At 40.9% G+C, this 19,440-nt stretch overlaps 1 protein-coding gene across 6 annotated transcripts; it reads left to right on the top strand.

The window, feature by feature from the left end:
* Positions 1-81: 81 nt before the first annotated feature.
* NBR1 (NBR1 autophagy cargo receptor) lies at positions 82-18,700 on the top strand. 6 transcript variants are annotated; one of them, XM_056512077.1, is made up of 21 exons: positions 82-425; positions 2,597-2,659; positions 3,954-3,972; positions 4,342-4,364; positions 5,144-5,341; positions 5,854-5,928; positions 7,000-7,223; positions 8,214-8,378; positions 8,828-9,034; positions 9,680-9,839; positions 10,344-10,631; positions 11,048-11,200; positions 11,655-11,730; positions 12,046-12,156; positions 12,933-13,124; positions 13,242-13,376; positions 13,974-14,334; positions 14,586-14,683; positions 15,235-15,304; positions 16,007-16,112; positions 16,471-18,700. In XM_056512077.1, the coding sequence occupies exons 1-21, from the start codon at positions 267-269 to the stop codon at positions 16,642-16,644; spliced, it is 3,057 nt and encodes a 1,018-aa protein (XP_056368052.1). In that variant the 5' UTR covers positions 82-266; the 3' UTR covers positions 16,645-18,700. The 6 variants fall into 6 exon arrangements, with proteins under 6 accessions (XP_056368052.1, XP_056368054.1, XP_056368053.1 ...); XM_056512078.1 differs by having other exon boundaries at positions 239-425; positions 16,474-18,700; XM_056512081.1 differs by lacking the exon at positions 82-425 and adding an exon at positions 2,383-2,455.
* The last annotated feature ends 740 nt before the right edge of the window (positions 18,701-19,440 follow it).

The raw sequence follows: 19,440 nt of genomic DNA, 5'->3' as shown, positions 1-19,440 counted from the left end.
CTGATTGGCTGGAATTGGCGCTGATTGGCAGCTGATTGGCCGCAGCCACCACGTGATCCCGGGGTGCGCAGGCGCCGCCCCGGCGCAGTCTCCGGACGTGCGTGGCCGCGGTGTGCGCGCGTGCGCCCGGCTCTGTTTATTGTTGTGGTTCTGCGGCTCCCTGGCTCCGCCTCCCGACCAACCGGAGCGGCGGGCGGGATGAGTGACAGGCGGCTCCACCAATAGGCCCGCGCGGCGCGCGGGGGGCCGGCCGCCCTCGGGCCGCCATGTTGTGCCTGTCAGGAGCGCTGGCGCCGCTGCCGCCGGCCCCGCGGGAGCGCGCCATGGAGCCGCGGGTCGCCCTGCGCGTCACCTGCCGCGGCGACAGCCGCACCTTCCTCGTGTCCGAGCCGGCGCACACGGCGTGGGCCGATGTGGAGGCCATGGTGAGCGCGGGAGGCGGAGCGGGGTGGCCGAGCCGGCTCGGTGCGGCGCTGGCCGGGCCGCAGAGGCTTCGAGGGCCCGGCGGCTCCGGCCGCGCTTCCAGAGCAGAGTCCCCCATTTCACGGGCTGAGAGAACTGCTGGTTCATACCGTACCGGTTGCTGCTATCTCGATTTTAATTTTTTCCTTAATGGTATAGTTTACTTCTGCTGTGTGCTTAGATTGACGTGAAGGGCCTGGTTTGGAAAAAGATTCTCAGGGGCCTTTTTTTTTTTTTTCTGTGTGATCAAGTGGTCTTACCGTTCTTTGCCCTTTTCCACAGGTATGGACACTTGGCTTGGCTCTGTATCCCTCTGTAAAGTCCATTATATTCCTGTTGTTTCCTATTCTTATTGAAGTACGTGTGGTGAAGTAACACACGTCTGTTGCTTTTCTGAAGATTTTTCTATGCTCTTTGGGTACTGGGTCACTAATACAATTTTGTTTGGTCCCTTGGTTCCCGGAGCTTTGTGTGTTCTAGTTTGGGTAGAGCAGCGTCTGGCTGGGCCGTGCGTGCGTGGGCAGATGATTATGAAGGTCTGTGTATCATGCACTTGGTGGAGTTAAGGGTTTGTTTGGGTGCTTGTTTCCAGGGCTGATTAGTGACAGTTCCTGTATTGGCTTAGGGTGAAATTCTGTTGCAAGGATTCCCTTTGCTCTGATGAAAATAACATTATTGTTATTATTATTATTATTTAACTTTGTGGCATCTGTTCTGGTTTTTTTAGCTTGCTTTCACAGTCGCATTTGAAGAGCTCTTGTTGCTTTTTTATTTTCTATCTTTCAGCTCTTTTATTACTAGTTTGTTCCAGTATATGTGCAGGAGTTTTTTGCTTTAGAATTGCTCAAGTTCAAAGTTTGAACTGCATCATCTTCACTTGTTGTATTTCAAGTCCTCTGCAAGAGGCACTGACTGGTTCAGTCTTAAAATACTTAGTGCAAGTAGACCCTGCAGGAATGTCTGAGCTGGTCAGAATCCTGCTTGCATCAAAGCTGGAAGCAGATTACTGTGTAAGCACTGTGCTGCCCTTAATCTTAGGTATTCTGAGAGCCAGGGTGTGTTTGTTCAAGGTGTGGTGTTCTATTTCAGTGTTTCCCTAACCAAGGCAGAACCACGGGTTGTCTCTCTTGTGAGAATTATTGTTTCAAAGGAGGATCAGTTAAACTTCTGTCTTTCTTATGTTTTGATCTTTTATTAAATATGTTTGATGTTTATTAGGGATAACATGAGCTCTTGCTCTGCCTTGAGTTTAGGGGAACAATCTGTGTACTAGACCATGTAAGTAAAGACCACAGTTTCTTCCTGACAAAACAAGTTGGTTCTGTCACTGCCCTCACAAAATTTGGGATGTGTTGCTGGAAGAAACCCCCTGGAGCACGTTCACTGCAAACGTGTCCGTGTGTGCCCTGTGCCCAGTGGGGCTGTAACTTCCCAGGCAGCCACCCTTGGCTGAGGCTGCTGCTGTTGTTCTCTTAGGTCTGGGCTAGCAGCACTTGTGTCAGTTGTTTCTGAGAGTTTCTGTTGGGAAAATACAGCTTTTATAGGAACCTGCTACAAAAATTTACAGGAGCCTCACAGACTCAGCATGGGGAAGCAACTGCTTTCATTAAATGGCTCATTTGGTGCTGCTCATTCTGCCTTGTTAATGTAAAATGTAAAGTAACTGCCAAGCTTTATTCTTGGAATTTTGATAAGCTGGAAAAAGGCTGGTCACCTATGCGAGTTGTCTTCTGGGTGCTTTTTAATGTAAAATACAGAGTTTATGGATTGTTTGCCTTCACCTTCATATTTTGCAGTGTTTACCATGACTGAGTTTGTTAACCCTGAGCTTGTCCTCATAGAATGGGAGGATTGTTATTATTTATTTTGGAGTAAACATTAACTGAGCAAGGTACAACAGGAAAGAAATGTGTTTATTCTTTTCATTAGGGAAAGCTAGTAAAGCTTGGTGGGAAGGCACTGGGAAGAGTTCAACTCCAGAGGAATGGATTTGGTAAATTGTACTTGCTTCAACTGTGAAACTGAAGGGAGGGATAGAAGTGTTTTAATATTATTCTCAATTAAGAATGATTATTACCTGACGGCATCTGTTGTCCTACCTCACTATGGTTTTGTGTTTTGTTTTTCATTGCAGGTTAAAGTTTCATTTGGCCTGGACAACATTCAGATCAAATACATTGATGAGGATAATGATGAGGTAAAATACCTGCCACCCCACCCTCCTAATAAGTCACCTGCTGCTGGTAGAAATGACTTTGTGATGATTTGTGGTGGGTCCTTCAGGAGAGCCTGTAATGCTGTTTGGGGTGGGGGAACATTTGCCCCTTTAATAAGAAAATAGCTGATAGGTTTGTGGTTTTACTCTTAATGCAGCATACATATTTTAAAATACTTTTTTTAGAAGCTACTGCCTTTCTTTTCCCCACCCTGTTGAAACACCCAGTGGCTCTCTGCTTTGAGGGAGAAATGTTTCTGTTGAGTAACATTTTTTTAAATTTTTTTTTTAAACGAGAGCAAGGTAGTTGTAACTATTTGTGTTTATAGCTGTGGTAAAGCCCTGTCTCCTCAACCTAGACTCCTTGCTCTGGAAAATGTAGGTCCCCTGTCATTGGCATATGTTTGCTTCAGTGATCTGGTGTACTCAAATCCTCTGCTTGCTTTATGCAATTGCTGTAATCTCCAAGCAGATTACTGACTCAGAAAACAAATTGGTTACTTCTAGTTGTCCTTGTTGAGTAACTTCCTGCTTGGCACAGTCTCGCCCTCTCATATTATTTTTGTTTATCTAAAGATTCAGAGGGGAATGTAACTCTCACACAGAATTGACCTTTTGCAAACACAGTGTTCCATTGCTTGGATTATAGCTCTACTCAATGAGATGGGAGTTCTCGTTCTTACTTTTTTCCCCTAAGGGGAAATGTCAAGAAGCTTCCAAAAACCTTTTAGGGAATGATTCTCCCCTTATTTTCCAACTTGTATAATATATAAATACAATGCATCAGTGAAAGCTTTTCCTGAAATACTGAGCAAACATTGTTCAGAATCCTGCAATTCTGTGGGGATTAAATAGCTTCTTGTATTAGTGACTTCTATGTGCAGAATTGATAAATAAGTTTCTATAGAAGAATGAAACACTTATGAAATACTTAATTGGTCTTTTGAAACACACAGCTGGGCTTTTAAAACAACTGGGGCCAAGCTCTGGACTTGTGCAGTGAGCTCAGGAGAACAGGCAGTGACTTTCTGAGGTGATCATGCTTGTTCTGGGTGCCAGCAGTGCCAGACCTGCCTCCTGTGCCAGTAACAAACACAGGCTGCTTCAAAGCACCACAGCTTTGGGTAATGATTAAACATGGCAGCAATAACAAATACCTAAAGGGCTGGTGTTTAGAAACTGTGAATAAAACTATGTTTTTTCTGAAGCACGTTGATTTTAAGAGAATTGCAAAAATGTATCTGTGGCTCTTGCTCACTGTTCCTTCTCTTTGCAGGTCTCTGTGAACAGCAAAGGTGAGCTGCTGCTTTATTGAGGTGAAATCAAGAAACAGAGCACAACTGTTGCATGTGTTTTTTGAAGATGCAGTTGAGGATTTGATTCTTGTATTTTATGTATGATTTGGTATCAAATTCTTCCCAAAGGAAAAAATTCTTGATCCATAGGAACAAATTGGAAGTGACTAAATTAATGGAATGTTGTGATTCTTAGCTGTGAAAATGTGTACCTGTTGCTGTATATACAATTTCTTGCACTGTTTGAAGAGAATTTACAGAGTGTAGGGGAGGCCCCTTGTCATGGAAGGGTTTCTAAATACAGTGTGCTAAACTTAAATCTGCTGTGTGAGATAGGGGCCATTCACATTTCTTTCTATTTTTCTTTAGAGGAATATGAAGAAGCTCTGAAGGTAAATGTGCTCTTTGACTTTTTTTAATATATCCATCCTTCTCCAATTAAAATTTGTGTAGCTGAGAAAAAAAATGGTATTCCCTGGCCCAGAACAGAATAACTGTTTTTTTAACTTTGGACAGTAGCTTAAGTGTCTTACTACATTTTTCTTCCATCCTGGTTGGTTTTGTTTTTATAAGTAGTTGAATATGCAGTGGGTTGGTAGAGAGACTGGCTTTCTCAAACCCTTCAACAGTAATCCCATATTTGGAAATATTTGGCTTCAGTGAAACCCTTCAAAAATCTTGCCACAGAGACTCTGCTGCCAGAGTATATTATTAAAACTTACTAGAGTTACTTATTAAAGTAACTTAGTGACTTTATAAGCAGTTAGACAAAATAAGAATTGCATTTTTTACGTTTCTGTTTTACATCATTAAGTCTTTCAGAACTTTTTGCTCATGGCTTGAATTTCAAATTTGATAATTTCAAAATAATCATAAATTCGTGGACACAATCTATTATTTACTGGCTCCTATGAACACTTTATTGTAGGCTGAAAAATTCCAGTAGGATATTTGCATGCTCATCCTTGGGCTTTTAATAACCTTTGTAATAAGCATATTAGTAACCTTTCAGAAGTAGAATATCAGCTGACTCTACCTTGGCATCTCTCTGTTTTTCTTTTTGTGTCTGTCAGTCTTTTCTCAAACTCTGTAGTGTAATACTGTATTTCTATAGATTTTGTATGCTGATTGTAAGTGGCAAACATGGTGTATATATGTACTATTTATTTAGATTGCAGTTAAACAAGGAAATCAGCTTCAGATGAATGTCTATGAAAAGAACTCTTCTCATGCTTTGCAACTACATGAAAAAATTGTTACAGAAAAGCTGATGCTTCTTAAAGATGAGAAGAAACCACTTTTGCATTATTCCACGCTAGCTCAGGGATTAGAGGAAGAATTAAAAAATGATGAGGAGCTGACCATTCAGGTAAGAAGCTGAGCTGCATTAAAACAAAGAATTAATAAATGTAATTCACTTTGTAGACTGATTGTCCTCTTTAGCCATATATAGAAACTGGGTTCAGAAGTTGGTCTCTGTTTCCAGTTACCTGCACCTGTTAAAGCTCACCAAATAGTTTGAATGTCTTCAAGAGGATAATTTGATGCTGTCTTTAGAAATACTAAAGCAGGTGCTTTCATGTTGATCATTCTTAAGTATTTTGATAAACTGAGCAATTCATCTCCTGAAACACTCATTGCCATCTGGTAACTTCTGGTTGACTTGGCTTCTTTGGTGTGTAATTACACTCAAATGCTAATGAGGCAGAAATGTGTCAGGAAAATGTCAGTGGCTATTTTCTGTCACTTCACTATTTTCTGAGAACTTTAAATATTTTTCTATAAAGACACTTAAAAGCTGTTTCAGCAGTTAACTTTCTGTGTTGAGGTTTCTTTTTTTAACTTTGAATACTTTTTGTTTGTTTTGGTTTTTTTCCCCAGCAAAAGTTTAATCAGACCAGAACAGAAAGCACAAATGAAAATCCTCCAGAATGGTTTACTAGCTACTTGGAAACAGTAAGTATATTGCCTTGCAAGTTATGGTGTACTTAAATATATAAGAAGTTCTGCATGGAAGAGATCTTTGTGATGCCTGACTCCAGATATTTGAACACTCTTGCCATCAGCTCTTGTGGCCAGGATCTTAATGAGAAGCAGAGTCTAACTATGTCTACATTGTAGTTAAAAAACCTCAGAACCATAAACTTGATCCATACCACCTGTGAAAAGTGGAATGTTTAGTTTATGGATTTGGTTAGTCTGAGTATAGTTTTAAGTAGCTCCCATAACCCATAACAGAATCCTTGTGGCATTCCGGACAGCCATAGAATTCCAGAGCACTCACTGTGGGAGAGCACAGGGCAGTGTTGCTCTTGTAGCTCTTGGTTGCCCAGTTTCAGCAGGGCAGTACTTCCAGCAGGGCAATACTTTTGTTTTCCTGTGATTGAAAACAGAGCATTTGATGACCTTACTTCTCTTGAGTGTTCACTTGGAGAAAATACATTCAGGAAGCCATTGACAATAAGCTACAGATTAAGATGTGGATGTTAACCTGTTTTGAGCAGCTAATAAACATCACTGAAAAGCAGTTTGATACCACTGCAAAGAATTCATCAGCTAGCAAGTTCTTGAAACTATGTGCATTTATCTTTAAGCTTTTTTCTCTAGAGTCTCCTTTCCTTTACCACCTATTTATACAAACTAAAAATAGGGGGAGTTCATGGTTATGTGTGAAACATGACTGCTGGGCAAATCAGAACTTAATGGTAGAGAGTCCAGAGGGGTTTGGGAGTTGTGGTAGTTGTTTTGGAGATGAGTTTCCTTCCCTTCATGCAAGCTTATGGAAGAAAAACAAATATGTGATTTTTGACTTGCCTTCTTAAAAGCTTTGGGTTGGTATTTTCCAAAATAAAAGTCCTCTCTGAGGGATATGGTATTTGTATAATTTTATGTAGAGTGTGCTGGGAGTAGGGGAAATGATTCTGAGGTAGTCTGTGACTGACACATTGTGAGGCTTGTGACAATGTAACTCAGCTTTTCAAACATAATGGGTGGATCACATTCATGACTGCTTTCATGTCTTTCCAGTTCAGGGAACAAGTCGTTAAGGAGACTGTTGAGAGGCTGGAGCAGAAGCTGTATGAGAAGCTTGTTCATCCCAGTCAGCCTGCAGATTGCTGTGAGAGCTCAGTTCCAGCAGCAGCTGCAGGCACACAGAGCCCCTCGGGGAGCAGCAGCCAGGGGGACTGGGACTGGCTGATGTGCTGCTGCAGCTGCCGGGCTCGCATCGTGGGGGTGCGCTACCAGTGCAGGTAGGGGTGGGGAGCCTGGCACTCAGCCTGCAGGGGGCTGCAGCTGCCCTGGCTTACATACTTCTGGTTCCTAATCTGCATTTCAAGTGCTGTGCATTTCAGAATGTCTCACCCACAGCTGATGTTCTCTCCTGTGGTCACTAGACCTTATCTGCATAAGAGCAAGGTTAATACTGTTTTGAGAAAAGGTGATTGTTAAAGTGAGAGAAGTTTATAACACTGTATTCTCAATGACTCTTTTCCTTATCTGCATAGGACATGAAATAATTGTAACAGAAAACGTTTTGTTTGGTTAACTAACAGTAAAGCAAGACTTAGAACTGCTAGTCTATATTAAAACCACTAATCTGTAATAGTTGTTTGTTTGGTTCTGAGAGTCAGTGAGACTAAGGCAGGTCATATTATTTTTTAATGATTGCACTGTTGTCTGTCTAATAATATAAAATAGATTTTGATGAATGTCTTAAGTGAGGTGTTGAAAGTGAAAATTTTATTTGAATGAATCAGTTGCTGTAAAGATCAGCATTTTGGGACTAGGCAGAAGCAGTGGTTGAAATGCCAGTAGGAGTTTTTCTTTGGATTTTTTTTTTCCTCGCTGGCAGGAGATGACAGTCTGGTTTTTACCAGCCCTGTTCCTGGGGGAACAATCTGCTTTGCATCCCTGAATGCTTGTTGACTTAGCCTCTGTATTTTCATAAGTATGGTGCAGTTGCTGGCACTGAATTTTGGTAAAATGTTCTTCCCTTTGTAGCAACAATTTTAGTTACTTGTGCTAAAATAGGCATCAGTTTTTTCAATGTGTGTTCAAAGAAGTGGTAACTGTGTTGCAGTTTTGCCAAGAAGAGAGGTAATAATGTAGGTATGGCTCCAAATATTGATCATCCAGCTGCTGTCACTTGGGAGCTGCTTACAGTGGTAGCATGATACAGAGTTATTTCTCTGCAGAAATTACTTTCTTCTTGGTAACCTTCTGTCTTGTCTGCTTTGCAGCCTTTGTCCAGCCTACAATATCTGTGAGGAGTGTGAAGCAGGAACATATGCACATGACCCAAACCACGTGTTGCTAAAGCTGCGCAGACCCACCCCCTGTGTCACTGACAGTTACAGCCTGGCAGAGCTCTCCCCACGCCTGCCTGCTACTCTGGAGCAAGTCAGGTAAATGGTGGCACCAATACCTGGCAGGATGGTCCTGAGTGCAAAGGGAAAAACATCTGTGTTAGAGTTGAGATTCAGCTTTTATTTTGGAGATAACAAGAAATGGAAATGGTGCTCAAACTTTATTTGGAGTAGCTAAAAACATAAGTCATAAATCTTGCAGTGTGTTTAATAGCAAAGTAGAAAAGACAGACTTTTGTGTCATAGATGGGTAGTAAACTTGGAGAGGTTGCTTTTTCTTTGAGCATTCTGTGTTTGCCTTTTTTTGTTCTTTCAGAGACCGTGCAAAGTATTTCCTCAAAGCAACAGTGAGGATGTGCTTTTAAAATCATTTGGTATCCAGTCTAGAAGCATGGGATATTTCCCAAAGGGTTCCCTTGAGACAAAGACTGTGTTGGCTAAAAATTCTGATCAGTTTAATGTAATAAGGTGTGTTAACTGCTTTGCAGGCTCCAGAAACAGATGGACAAAAGATTCCTGAAGGCAGAGAAGCAAAGATTGCGAGCAGAAAAGAAACAGCGGAAAGCAGAGGTCCGAGAGCTCAAAAAGCAGCTGAAATTGCACAGGAAAATTCATCTGTGGAACTCTATCCATGTATTGGAAACAAATGGCTCAGCTACTCTGAAATCTGAGAGTCTCCAGCCTAGTAACTTCCTGTAAGGCTTGTTGTTAACTGAGGATCTGGTAGTTGTGCTGTCTGACCTTTTGTTATGAGACCAAGTTAAAGTAACAGGAGGAAGGTTATGGAATTGCTCATTTGAAGTATGATTTGTCATTTGACTGTGTGAGAATTTTGTCTAAATGTGCTTTGCAAGGTGGAGTGTTTTAAATTGAGAGGAGAGTAGGAGACGAGGGAAAAAAAAGTGACTGATGGTTATTACCAGAAACTTAATGATTTATGTAGATTCAGGAGGGAGTGCCTAGAATTATAAATATACATGCATGCTCATACAACATAAATTAACATTGCTGCCAGTTTTAAAAATGTCTTTACCTGCTTTATTAAGTGTGTCTGCATGAAGTCAATATAATCTGTATATTTATGTTTAGTGCAATTTTTTTTTTTTTTTTATGTGCTGTTAAGCTGAGGTTCATTAGACAGCAGATTTTGCAGGCAACTGCTCTGCATTTCCTTCTCCCTTTGAGTTTATGAATGTGCAGTGTAAAACTTGAATAGTTTGTTTCTTTAATTTATTCCTTCCATTTAGGGCATCTAAAAGCCAAATTAACATTAATCAGCAGCTGAGTTTCTTCAGTTTTGATGTATTTTGGTTTTTTTTGTTTCCTCTCTCCAATCCCAGGAGTCCTAATCAGCCCTTCCAGGCAATTGTCCCAACACTAAGTGCAGTATTTGTGGATGAGAATTTGCCTGATGGTACTCACTTGAAACCAGGAACAAAGTTTATCAAACACTGGCGAATGAAAAATACTGGCAACGTGGAATGGAGCTCAGACACAAAGGTATCTTGCCTTTGCTCTTCCTTCCACACTCAAATCATTCTGCATGGTAACATTTGTATGTGAATTCTCTGGTAGGACCTGTTTGAGATTTCCTTTGGCCTGTTGATTCACAGCTGGGAATTCTGGGGCAATAAGCTATGTAGGTACTCCTTACAAGTGTAGACTGTAGGAAAGAAAGCAATTCAGAATACCATCACTGAACATGTTTCCCATTAACAGTGTGTCCCCCATGTTGTAATGGTGCAGTTTGACCCTGTTTACAGCTCCTCTGTTGGCTTTTGTGACCTCCAAACCCCCTTGTTCTGCAAGTGGCTGCACTTGTGTTGGAAGATGGGGGTATCTTTGTGTTGGTAGTGACTAATGTGAGGATGTGTAATAGCAGCCTGTCTCTCCATGCCTGGGATCTACAAGGCCTTTCAGCAGAGGAACTCTGCTTCCTGCTGCCCACACTTTGCAGAGAAGCTTGAGAAGTTAACTTTTGGCTTTTTCTGTTGTATATTTCAGTTGAAACTTATGTGGGGCAATCTGACCTTGGCATCTTCTGAGAAGAAAGATGTGTTAGTGCCATCCCTTCCATCTGGACAAGTAGGAACTGTTTCAGTTGAGTTTGTAGCTCCCAACATAGAAGGAACTTACACTTCTCACTGGAGACTGTCACACAGAGGGGAACAGTTTGGGCCAAGGATCTGGTGCAGTATTGTTGTGGATCCCTCTCCAGCTGCTGACTATGTAGAAAGTGATTGGAAGGATTCTGACTCCTGTCAGAAGAGTAGAGCTTCCAGAACCAAACAGGCAAGTCACTCACCTGGTATTTGGGGCAGTTCAGAACTGCCTAGGAGAAGGAGCATTGTGTATTATTTGGCATGGTGTTCCTAACTAACTATTCAAGGGGATTCTTTTAGCTGTTTGCTTTAAAATTTTGTTTTTAATAGGAAAGAAATACAACAGATATTGCATTTATAAGTTCTAAAGTAGTTGTTCTTTATGACAGGCATGGCATTAGCTATCAGTCTGTTGCAGCTATTTATCTTTTCCTTTGAACTGAAGCACTGCAGAATTTCTGTTAGGTCTTGTCCTTTTGGCTTTGTGATGAGTTGATTTAAATGTCTTTCAAATTACTTGTGTGTTTACACAAAATTCAGACTTTAGATTTCATGTGATGTTTTATTTACTGTGGCTAAGGGGCTTCTGTTTCTTTGTTTTTGCAGGATGCTTCCTTAAAGACTGAAACAGGTGCTCAGCTGATAGGTGAAGTTGCAGAGCAGGCTGAAATACCTCTGCCAACTGTTCCTTTAAAGATCAAAAATCTGCCAAGTGAGAGAGAATTTTATATCCCATCTGTTGATCTCCTCACTGCACAGGTAAAGTGCTAAAATTCAGGTAATATAAAGCAAACCACCTTAGGTTTGATGTCTAGGTTGGCAGACATCTGTAAGACTAGAGCTTCTTAGCTCTAAAAATGGCTACTCTATTTTCAGAGAGTATATTGCATTTTATACAGCAGAGCTGTTTTCTCAAACTGGTATTTGGCACTGCCATTATGCGAAAGGTATGTGTAGGACAGATTAGGAATCTCAAAAAAAGAGTCAGCATTGAGTCTTTGTCCCTAACAAGGGAGTTTTTAGCTTTGTCCCTTGCTGCCCTGATTTGTGCACCATATTCAGTGATGTCATATATGTTGTGGGAAAACTGCCCTCTGAGGTTGTGTGAGGAACAAGGTGTTATTTGTGCATCAGTGGGATCTGTGCTGCCAAGTACAGATCTGATTCAGTTTCAGAGTTTGCTCATGGAAGCTGTGTGTGTTTTTTCTTGTAGGATTTGCTGTCCTTTGAGCTGTTGGACATTAATATTGTGCAGGAATTGGAGCGAGTGCCCCACAATACTCCTGTTGGTAAGGCTCTTGTGTTCTGTGTACTCTCTTGAGCACAGACAGCTATCCTTTGTGTTTTTCAGTCTTGGCTTCTATTCACCTTCACATCCCTAAGAACATAACATTCCATATGTTGAGGAGTACTGCCATTTTCTCTGCACAGTCAGTGGCAGAGTAATGAAAAGCTAGTTGTTTATTCCACCAAATTATCTTGCAAAATAACTGTTTCTTCAGTCTTGAAAGAATGTCCCTTAAAAAGAATAACTTTAAAAAATGTTACCTCATGGAGGCTCCTTCCCTTTAGTGCCAATTATCTTTGCTCCCTGTGTTTTCCAGACATGACTCCATGCATGTCCCCTTTGCCACGTGACAGCCCCTTGCTGGAGAAACCTGGCTTAGGTCAGATAGAGGAGGAGAACGAGGGGAGTGGATTTAAACTAGTGCCTGGTAAGCAGTAGTCCTGAGGAGCTTGGGGGTGAAGGGAGGATATTGTCACTTCTCTATGGTCAGGAATTCTAACTACTGTCTTCCCCTTCTTATGGGGAAAAAAAAAAAAAAGAAAAAGTTGTTTGGCTCATAAACCTGGGGTCTGACACTACACTAGTAATTATAGAGATTGGAGCATGATATATATATATATATAGATTTGGAAATAGAAATCATAGGATCACAGAATGGTTTGGGTTGGAAGGGACCTTAAGGATCATTAGTTCCATCCCCCCTGCCATGAGCAGGGACAGCTTCCCCTATCCCAGGCTGCTCCAAGCTCCATCCAGCCTGGCCTTGGACATTTCCAGGGATGGGGCAGCCACAGCTTCTCTGGGCACCCTGTGCCAGGCTCTCAGCACCCTCAAAAGGAAGAATTTCTGCCTAAGACCTAATCTAATACACCCTCCTCCATGTTAAAGTCATCCTTTGCTGTCCTATTACTGCATGGCCTTGTATAAAGTCCTTTCAAATTCTTCTTTTGCTTTGTCTGACCACTAGAATTGTTGGGAGAAGTAACAATCTGCCCTTTATAGACCAGATTATACTCCAGACACTCCAGGTGTGCTCCTCATACTTCTCAATCATGTTTGCTTTCAACTTGAGCTGAATTCAAAAATCTTTCAGTTTTTAGAAAGAATTAACACAGAGTCAATGATAGCTGTGGCTAGTCTAAAAAATTCTTCTTATAGTTACATTTCCTTGTGGTGGTAAAATCTGTTGTTTCCCTTTCCAAGGAATGGCAGAAGCCTGCCTTTCTGTGGACTCCTCTGTGGTGAAAGTGAAAGCTGAGCATGCCTTGAACCAGGAGGAAGGGGAAGAAGATATGAGTGGGACTCAATTTGTCTGTGAAACTGTGATTCGATCTCTGACCCTGGATGCTGCACCTGACCACAAACCCCCACAAAAAACCCCCAAAATCCTCCAGAGTAAGTTCTGTTACTAGCTGCCTCCTCTGGCTTGACTTGTTTGCAGATATGAGACACAAATTGCTCAGCTCAGGTGGTTGATACCATTTAATTGTTTTTCCTGATTTGTTTTATTAGACTCTTTACAAACATTGCAAGACACCTTCAGTTGCAATATGATAAATGAAGAATCTCCTATGATAAATAGTAATTCCACTTCCAAAAAGGAAGCAAAGATTCATCAGTCAGAACCAGTGACAGAAAATTCCTGTGGTAAGTAAAATGGGTTTGAAAGTAAGATAAAGCTGTAAAAAAAATCATGTGTAAGAAGATGTGATGCTGTTCTAGGAAGTTGATCTTAATTAGATGAAGAGAATCATTAGATGGTCCTAGCTGTGAGAATCATTAAATCAGAAAATTGGTGTCAGTACTTTAACAAGCAGCTGGTTTAACAGCTGCTTTTAAAGAAGTGAAATTGAGACCAGAAGGTTCCGGTTGGGTATTCAAATGAGTGCTCATATGTTATGCATGACTGGTGCCTCCATATTCTGTACACATAGCTTGAAATGTTTCTGACCTGTTTCTAATGTGTGGAATTTAGGAGCTGAAAACTACAGTTTAAGTTCTCTGTGTAGCTCTTACTCCTGTTTTTGCTGTAAGCATTAATACCAGCAGTGTATTTGCATAGGGTTAACATTATGATCTCCTACTCTTTCACACTGCACCCTCAGGGAAAATTACACCAGTAATGGCAGCAGCTAAGGGTTACAGTTGTTTCTAAATACTTGTCTCTTACAGGTGGGACAGTTCTACCTCTGCTGTTGTCCATACAAATGGACAGTGGTTAATACCTCACTTTTTTCCTGCTAGGGGACCTTCCACTGTCTGATGAGAGCACAAGCCCCCATAGTGGTGCTGGCAATGGTGATGAAGAGGAGGATGATAAAGATGATGTTCAGAGTCAGTGCTCCTCTGCTTCCTCAGAGGATTACATCATCATTCTCCCTGAGTGCTTTGACACCAGTCGGCCCTTGGGTGACTCCATGTATAGTTCAGCTCTTTCTCAGCCTGGTGTAGAGAAGACAGGGGAACCTGAAACAGTAGCAGAGAACCCAGAAGGGGGAAGCCAGCCACAGATCCAGAGGGACAGTGATACACTGACAACTTCCCAAACACTGGCTGCAGTACCATTAACCCCAGCGACTGTGGACAGCTTACCACAGGCACAAAGGTAGGATTTGGGGACAAGAACAAAATGGTCATGCTGGTATTGCTGTAGAGTCTGCAAGGACTAGTATTTTTCAAACAGTTATTGTTACAACAAAAGTTTTGTCATATACTGAGGTAAATGTTCTTAAATCCTGGAACTTTTTATAGAGCCCTGTACCCACTGAGGATGTGAAGTTTTTTCTGTTGATCGTGGCTTATTTATGTGTGTACATGTAGAATAAAAGTAGTGATGTTTTTGCTTTATGTTCTCAGGAATCTTTCATCTATTCAGAATTCCATCTTCCAAGAACCAAACACACCAGCTTCAGAGAATATCTCTTCTGCTCCTCATGATCAAATACAAAAAGAAGGTATTTACAGTATTTAAGAACGGCTGCACACTATTGCTATCACCTATTCCTTATGCCTAGCATTGCATTTGATTTCTTGTTTCTCTTGAGGAGAGCAGAAATCTACCAAGTAAAGATTTTATTTTTTCTATGGGTGTTGAACTTTTGCTATATGGATGTTGCAAATAAAGAAATAATTGGCTTTGTGGATCAGTTAAGAGCATCTATTATGGGAAATGGTAAGAGGATACTCCAAAGTACTTACAGGCATCTGGAAAATTACCTTGCTCTGGAATTAATGAGCTATGTATTTAAGCTGCTGTTACAGTCACTGGGACTGTAGAGTCCCACAAGGGTTCCTCTTGTGTTAAACACCGCTGATGAATCAGTGATATGGTTCTGAAAATGCTCTGACTGCTTTCACTGCAGTGACAATCCTGGATACCTTGTCTGCCTGACTAAACTTGGAGTATTAGTGTTGTACCAAGACACACTTTTTTATTTATGTGTTGCATTTCTCCAGCTTAATTGTCATTAAATGAACATGTTGACATTTTGTCTTCCTCTTCCAGAACGCAGTGGTGAAGATAATCATGGACCAGGATCTTCTGCATTTCTCACTAAGTTCTCAGAATACCCGAGGTAATGAAGCTGAAGCTGTGACTTCACAAACACTATTTTAGACTGAGAACAGCTCAGTTAGACACCTAGGAAAAAGCTCTGGCCTAGATTTCATGTAGTCCTTAATTTGGAGAGAGACCCCCATTCTTAAGGCAAACATTCTGTGTTTTCATAAGATCTTGGTTTCTGCTTGGACACAAATCAAAAGGACACAGAACTAGCAAGCCAAAATTAATGAAGAGCTCAAGTTGAATGCTTCTAAAATTCTGTGGGGTTTTTTTCTGAAAAATCTCAGGATTCTTAGAACGGGGATTTTGCAAGTTAGCTATAAAATTGTCTTAAAATACTGAGACTGGAGAATTAAGTCAAAATGTTGAGTAGAATATTAAGTAACTTAAGAATTCATAGAAAACAAATAGAAGTTGCCCTACTCTGAATGGATGTGTCAGTGCACAGTTTTCATGTAGGTATGTTCTCTTCTAGATGAGAGCACTAAACTCTTCACAAAAGGTCACTTCATGGAAAGCAAGCACCAGCAATTTAATAGGTGTCAAGAAAAAGGAATGAGCTTCTTGTATAGCTCAGTTCCCAAACATTGTTGATTCCTTTGGATCACAGGCTGTTGTTTCCAGCAGTCCTTGCCTCAGCAGGCAGCAACTTGGATTTCACTGAAACAAACCCTTGGCTTTTTTGACCTTAAAGCAGGACCTGGTCTCTTCACAGGTACCCTCAAGGAAGCAGCATTGCAGGAGAACTTGTGAAAGGAGCTTTGTCAGTTGCTGCTTCTGCTTACAAAGCATTATTTGCTGGACCACCCATTATTGAACAGGTGAATGTCTTACCTGAGTGCTGTGTGTGTTTCATTGAATGACAACCTTAAATTTATAGGTGTATGGGTTTAAGTGTATCAATATTCCATATTGGAGTTAATGTAAGAGTTTGGTGTCCCTTTGAGGTTTGCTGCTCTCAGCAGACTGGGAAATCCATGCTGTAGGGATGAAAGCATGTCTTTTGTAGCATCATGTAAGAGCAGTAACTCACCTGTAAGTGAGCAGTGAAGGGATTATGAATGGGGCCAGAAGGGCTCTGTGCTTCAGCTTGATTCTAGTGTAATGCAGGGCCCCTAGTTCAAATAGCAAAGAATAAATGACCATTTTTAGCTTATCTTACTGTCTTTTTGTTTTCAGCAGCCTGCAGCTCCAGAGGAGCAGACTGCTGCTCTGCTGTCCAGCCTGTGTGAGATGGGATTCTGTGACAGGCAGTTAAACCTGCGGCTGCTGAAGAAACACAACAATAACATGATTGAAGTGGTGACTGAGCTGCTTCAGATCAGTAACAGAGACTGGTGCAGTAGGTGCTAAACCTGCCTGCTGGAGAGAGGAATAGTCTTCATTGAGTAAACTCTAATTAAAGAGTGTAAGAGTAGTAGGCTGCTCCTCAATGCTGTTTGGAGGTTTGGCTTAAAACTTCAGCTTTTCTTTGAGCATTTGACTTCTTTTGGTTTTTTTACCCTCATGGAAATGTCAAACAACCCTTGTGGCATCTCTTGAAATGGATACCAGAATTTCAGTTATTATTTGGACCTCATAGTTAAATGAGTAGTCTTTAGATCTCTAATTTCAGATCAAATCCTTTTACCAGGGAATCATGTAGAACTAAACTTTGTACCCAGATGAGAACTTCCCATTTTATTGTTTATACACTTTTTTTAGGCAGCTGGAAATTTTTTGTTGGCTTATTAGCTTTGGAATAGAAACCAATGTAAAATGCTGCTGTAAAATGTAGTCCTGCTTAATTTACAGGAGATGCCTGAAACTAGGAGTTTATTTGTTTTTTCTGAGGATTTTAGTAATTGGTTTTCCAATGTGAGGTAGTAAAGTGACAAATCTATATCTTACAAATTATTCTAAGAAAAAGAACTTACTCATAGAAGAAAGCCATCTTGAATCAAAGGACTTTTGAAAAGACTGAAAGTGTAACTGCAGTTAAACTGAAGAATACCAGTAAAGCTGTTGCTTATTGTAGCAGAATGAAGCAGAAGAATAACCACCAGCAATTGAACCAGTAATGATAGTGCACACCAGATCTTTAACAGTAGAAGTATAAACTACATAAAATATTTTGTTAAAAACATTGTAAGGGTAGGAAAGACTTTTCTAGAAATCTTTACAGGCTCTTTGTAAAAATACTAAAAATTTGACCGTTACCTTTTTTCACTATAGTGCAAACATTTTACTCTGTTAATACCACATAAAAAAATGCAAGAATGTATAGGAACCCAGACCTGAACTGGAGTACAAATTTTGGTAATGTTTAGGAATGGAAAGAATGCTTGAAGCAGGGATCACATAACTTTACATTAGAGTTTGAAAAATGCATTAACTTAAGCACTTTCAAATGTACAGTGTCCTCTGATGGTTTTAGCTGGTCCTGTGTTTGTGTTTCTGTAGCCACGTCTGTAGATTTAATTTTTCTCATAAGATTTTTAGATGCCCATATTTAATTTGGAAATCTAAGAATTCCATTCTAAATGTGCTGAGAGATTTGATTCTGAAGAATGACAGAAATGAGCACCAGACACTGCTATGCAGTGGGGTATCCATAGAGAACTCCTCAGAGTTCAGTCCCTCAGCAGGTGACAGTGTTGGCTTCATTCTTATTTTCAAGTAAATGTTTTTTCCTTGCTGCAGTAAGAGACCATTGATTCTAAAATATTTTATATTACTCCTGCTTCAAACTAGTGTTCTGTTTTGTCACAGTATAGCTGAAGCAGTGTCAGTATTGTGGCTGACCAGTTATCAGTAACTTTTTAAAAGACTTAGTACCCATAAAGAAAAAATACCATTAAAATAGTTGAAGAAAAGAAATTTACCATACCACTTCTGTTTTAAACCTATTTTTATAGATTGTGGAAGATATCCTCTTAAATGTTTATTTTGAAATACAGTAGAAGTATTTTGCAGTGTTTCCCATCTCTCTGTACACCACTACAACTGTGTGCTGTGGACCAGTTAAAGACCCTTCTGTAACTTTCCACCTTTACTCGGGTGTGTTGTTTTGAGTATCTTTTGACTAATGCCAACTCTAGAACAAGGATGGGGGTGAAATGCAGAAGCTGATGACACTTTCGAAGCACAGTGTGGTTATTTGCTTGGGTCTCTCAGGCCCAGCAGGACCCATGTTCGCCGTGTGTACCTTTGTACTTGGAATGCTGATGTGTTCTATAAAATACAGTACTAAAACATTTGAGGAGGAACACTTCATTATGGATTGAAACAGCAAGTGTGAGATGCTGTTCTCTTTAGATGACTTTTTACTAGATTTAGATGCTCAGGCTTAAGATAGATATATTTCTGTTGGCTTTGTATATTTTGTTAATGGATGCATGATATAATTTATAATATATTCTATAGAGCAAATGTGACCTCTGTATCTTATTTTGGGCGAGCACAGGGGTTGGGATGGGGGTTCCTGATCCTTCCCTTGGCACTGCCAGGAGCACACAGCCTCAGCTCCTTCAGCCCAGGACGGGTAAGCAGGGACTTCTGAGTATTTTCTTCTAAGTATTTGCAATGCCCTCAGCAGCTTGTTCTCTCTGAAGTTCTTCCTCAGGATGAGATGCTTTGAACATGGCAGGCTGCTGCAGTACTTCTGTAATAATAACTCAGCAAAACCCCAAGACTAGAAATTCAGAAGAGATTTTCAATGAAGCTCAGATAATTTTCTTGAAATTCTGAGACTTCTCCTACTGCTCTGTGCCCGTGGTGTGACCCCCACAATGCTCAGGGTCCCCTCACCTCTCTACCTTTGCTGGAGACAGAAGCACCTTCCCACTTTGAGGAAAGTGTTTACACAGCTGTCATGATCCACTCGCCCCCAGCGGGAGTCGTGATGGTTCGTTCGACCCCAGGGTGCAAAAGACAAAAAAGTAAGAGACTCAGGTTTTATTCAGCAGAAAGCAGTAAAGAAGTTTATTGCGTGCCAACAATTCAGTTTTGCGATAGGAGAGAGAGAGAGATAAAGGAAACAAAGTAAAAGGGGAGAGAGAGAGAGGATGGGATGTAGCTACCAGCAGCTGGGATGCATCCTCGTGGTCGTCGGACCATAGACGCATCTTCAATCCGTTGGGGAGAAAGATCTCCAAGTCTCTTTAGGAA

This window comes from Oenanthe melanoleuca, chromosome 27 (assembly GCF_029582105.1).
Source record: "Oenanthe melanoleuca isolate GR-GAL-2019-014 chromosome 27, OMel1.0, whole genome shotgun sequence".
NCBI lineage: Eukaryota > Metazoa > Chordata > Aves > Passeriformes > Muscicapidae > Oenanthe > Oenanthe melanoleuca.
This window is presented reverse-complemented; position numbering and strand designations above follow the sequence as displayed.

What these genes read in the sequence shown, in the direction of transcription:
- NBR1 (XM_056512077.1), top strand. Translation starts at nt 267, where the DNA reads ATGTTGTGCCTGTCAGGAGCGCTGGCGCCGCTGCCGCCGGCCCCGCGG. An exon ending in GGGCCGATGTGGAGGCCATG is followed by an intron (nt 426 to 2,596) that starts GTGAGCGCGGGA and finishes TTTTCATTGCAG; the next exon opens with GTTAAAGTTTCATTTGGCCT. An exon ending in TGGATTTAAACTAGTGCCTG is followed by an intron (nt 12,157 to 12,932) that starts GTAAGCAGTAGT and finishes TCCCTTTCCAAG; the next exon opens with GAATGGCAGAAGCCTGCCTT.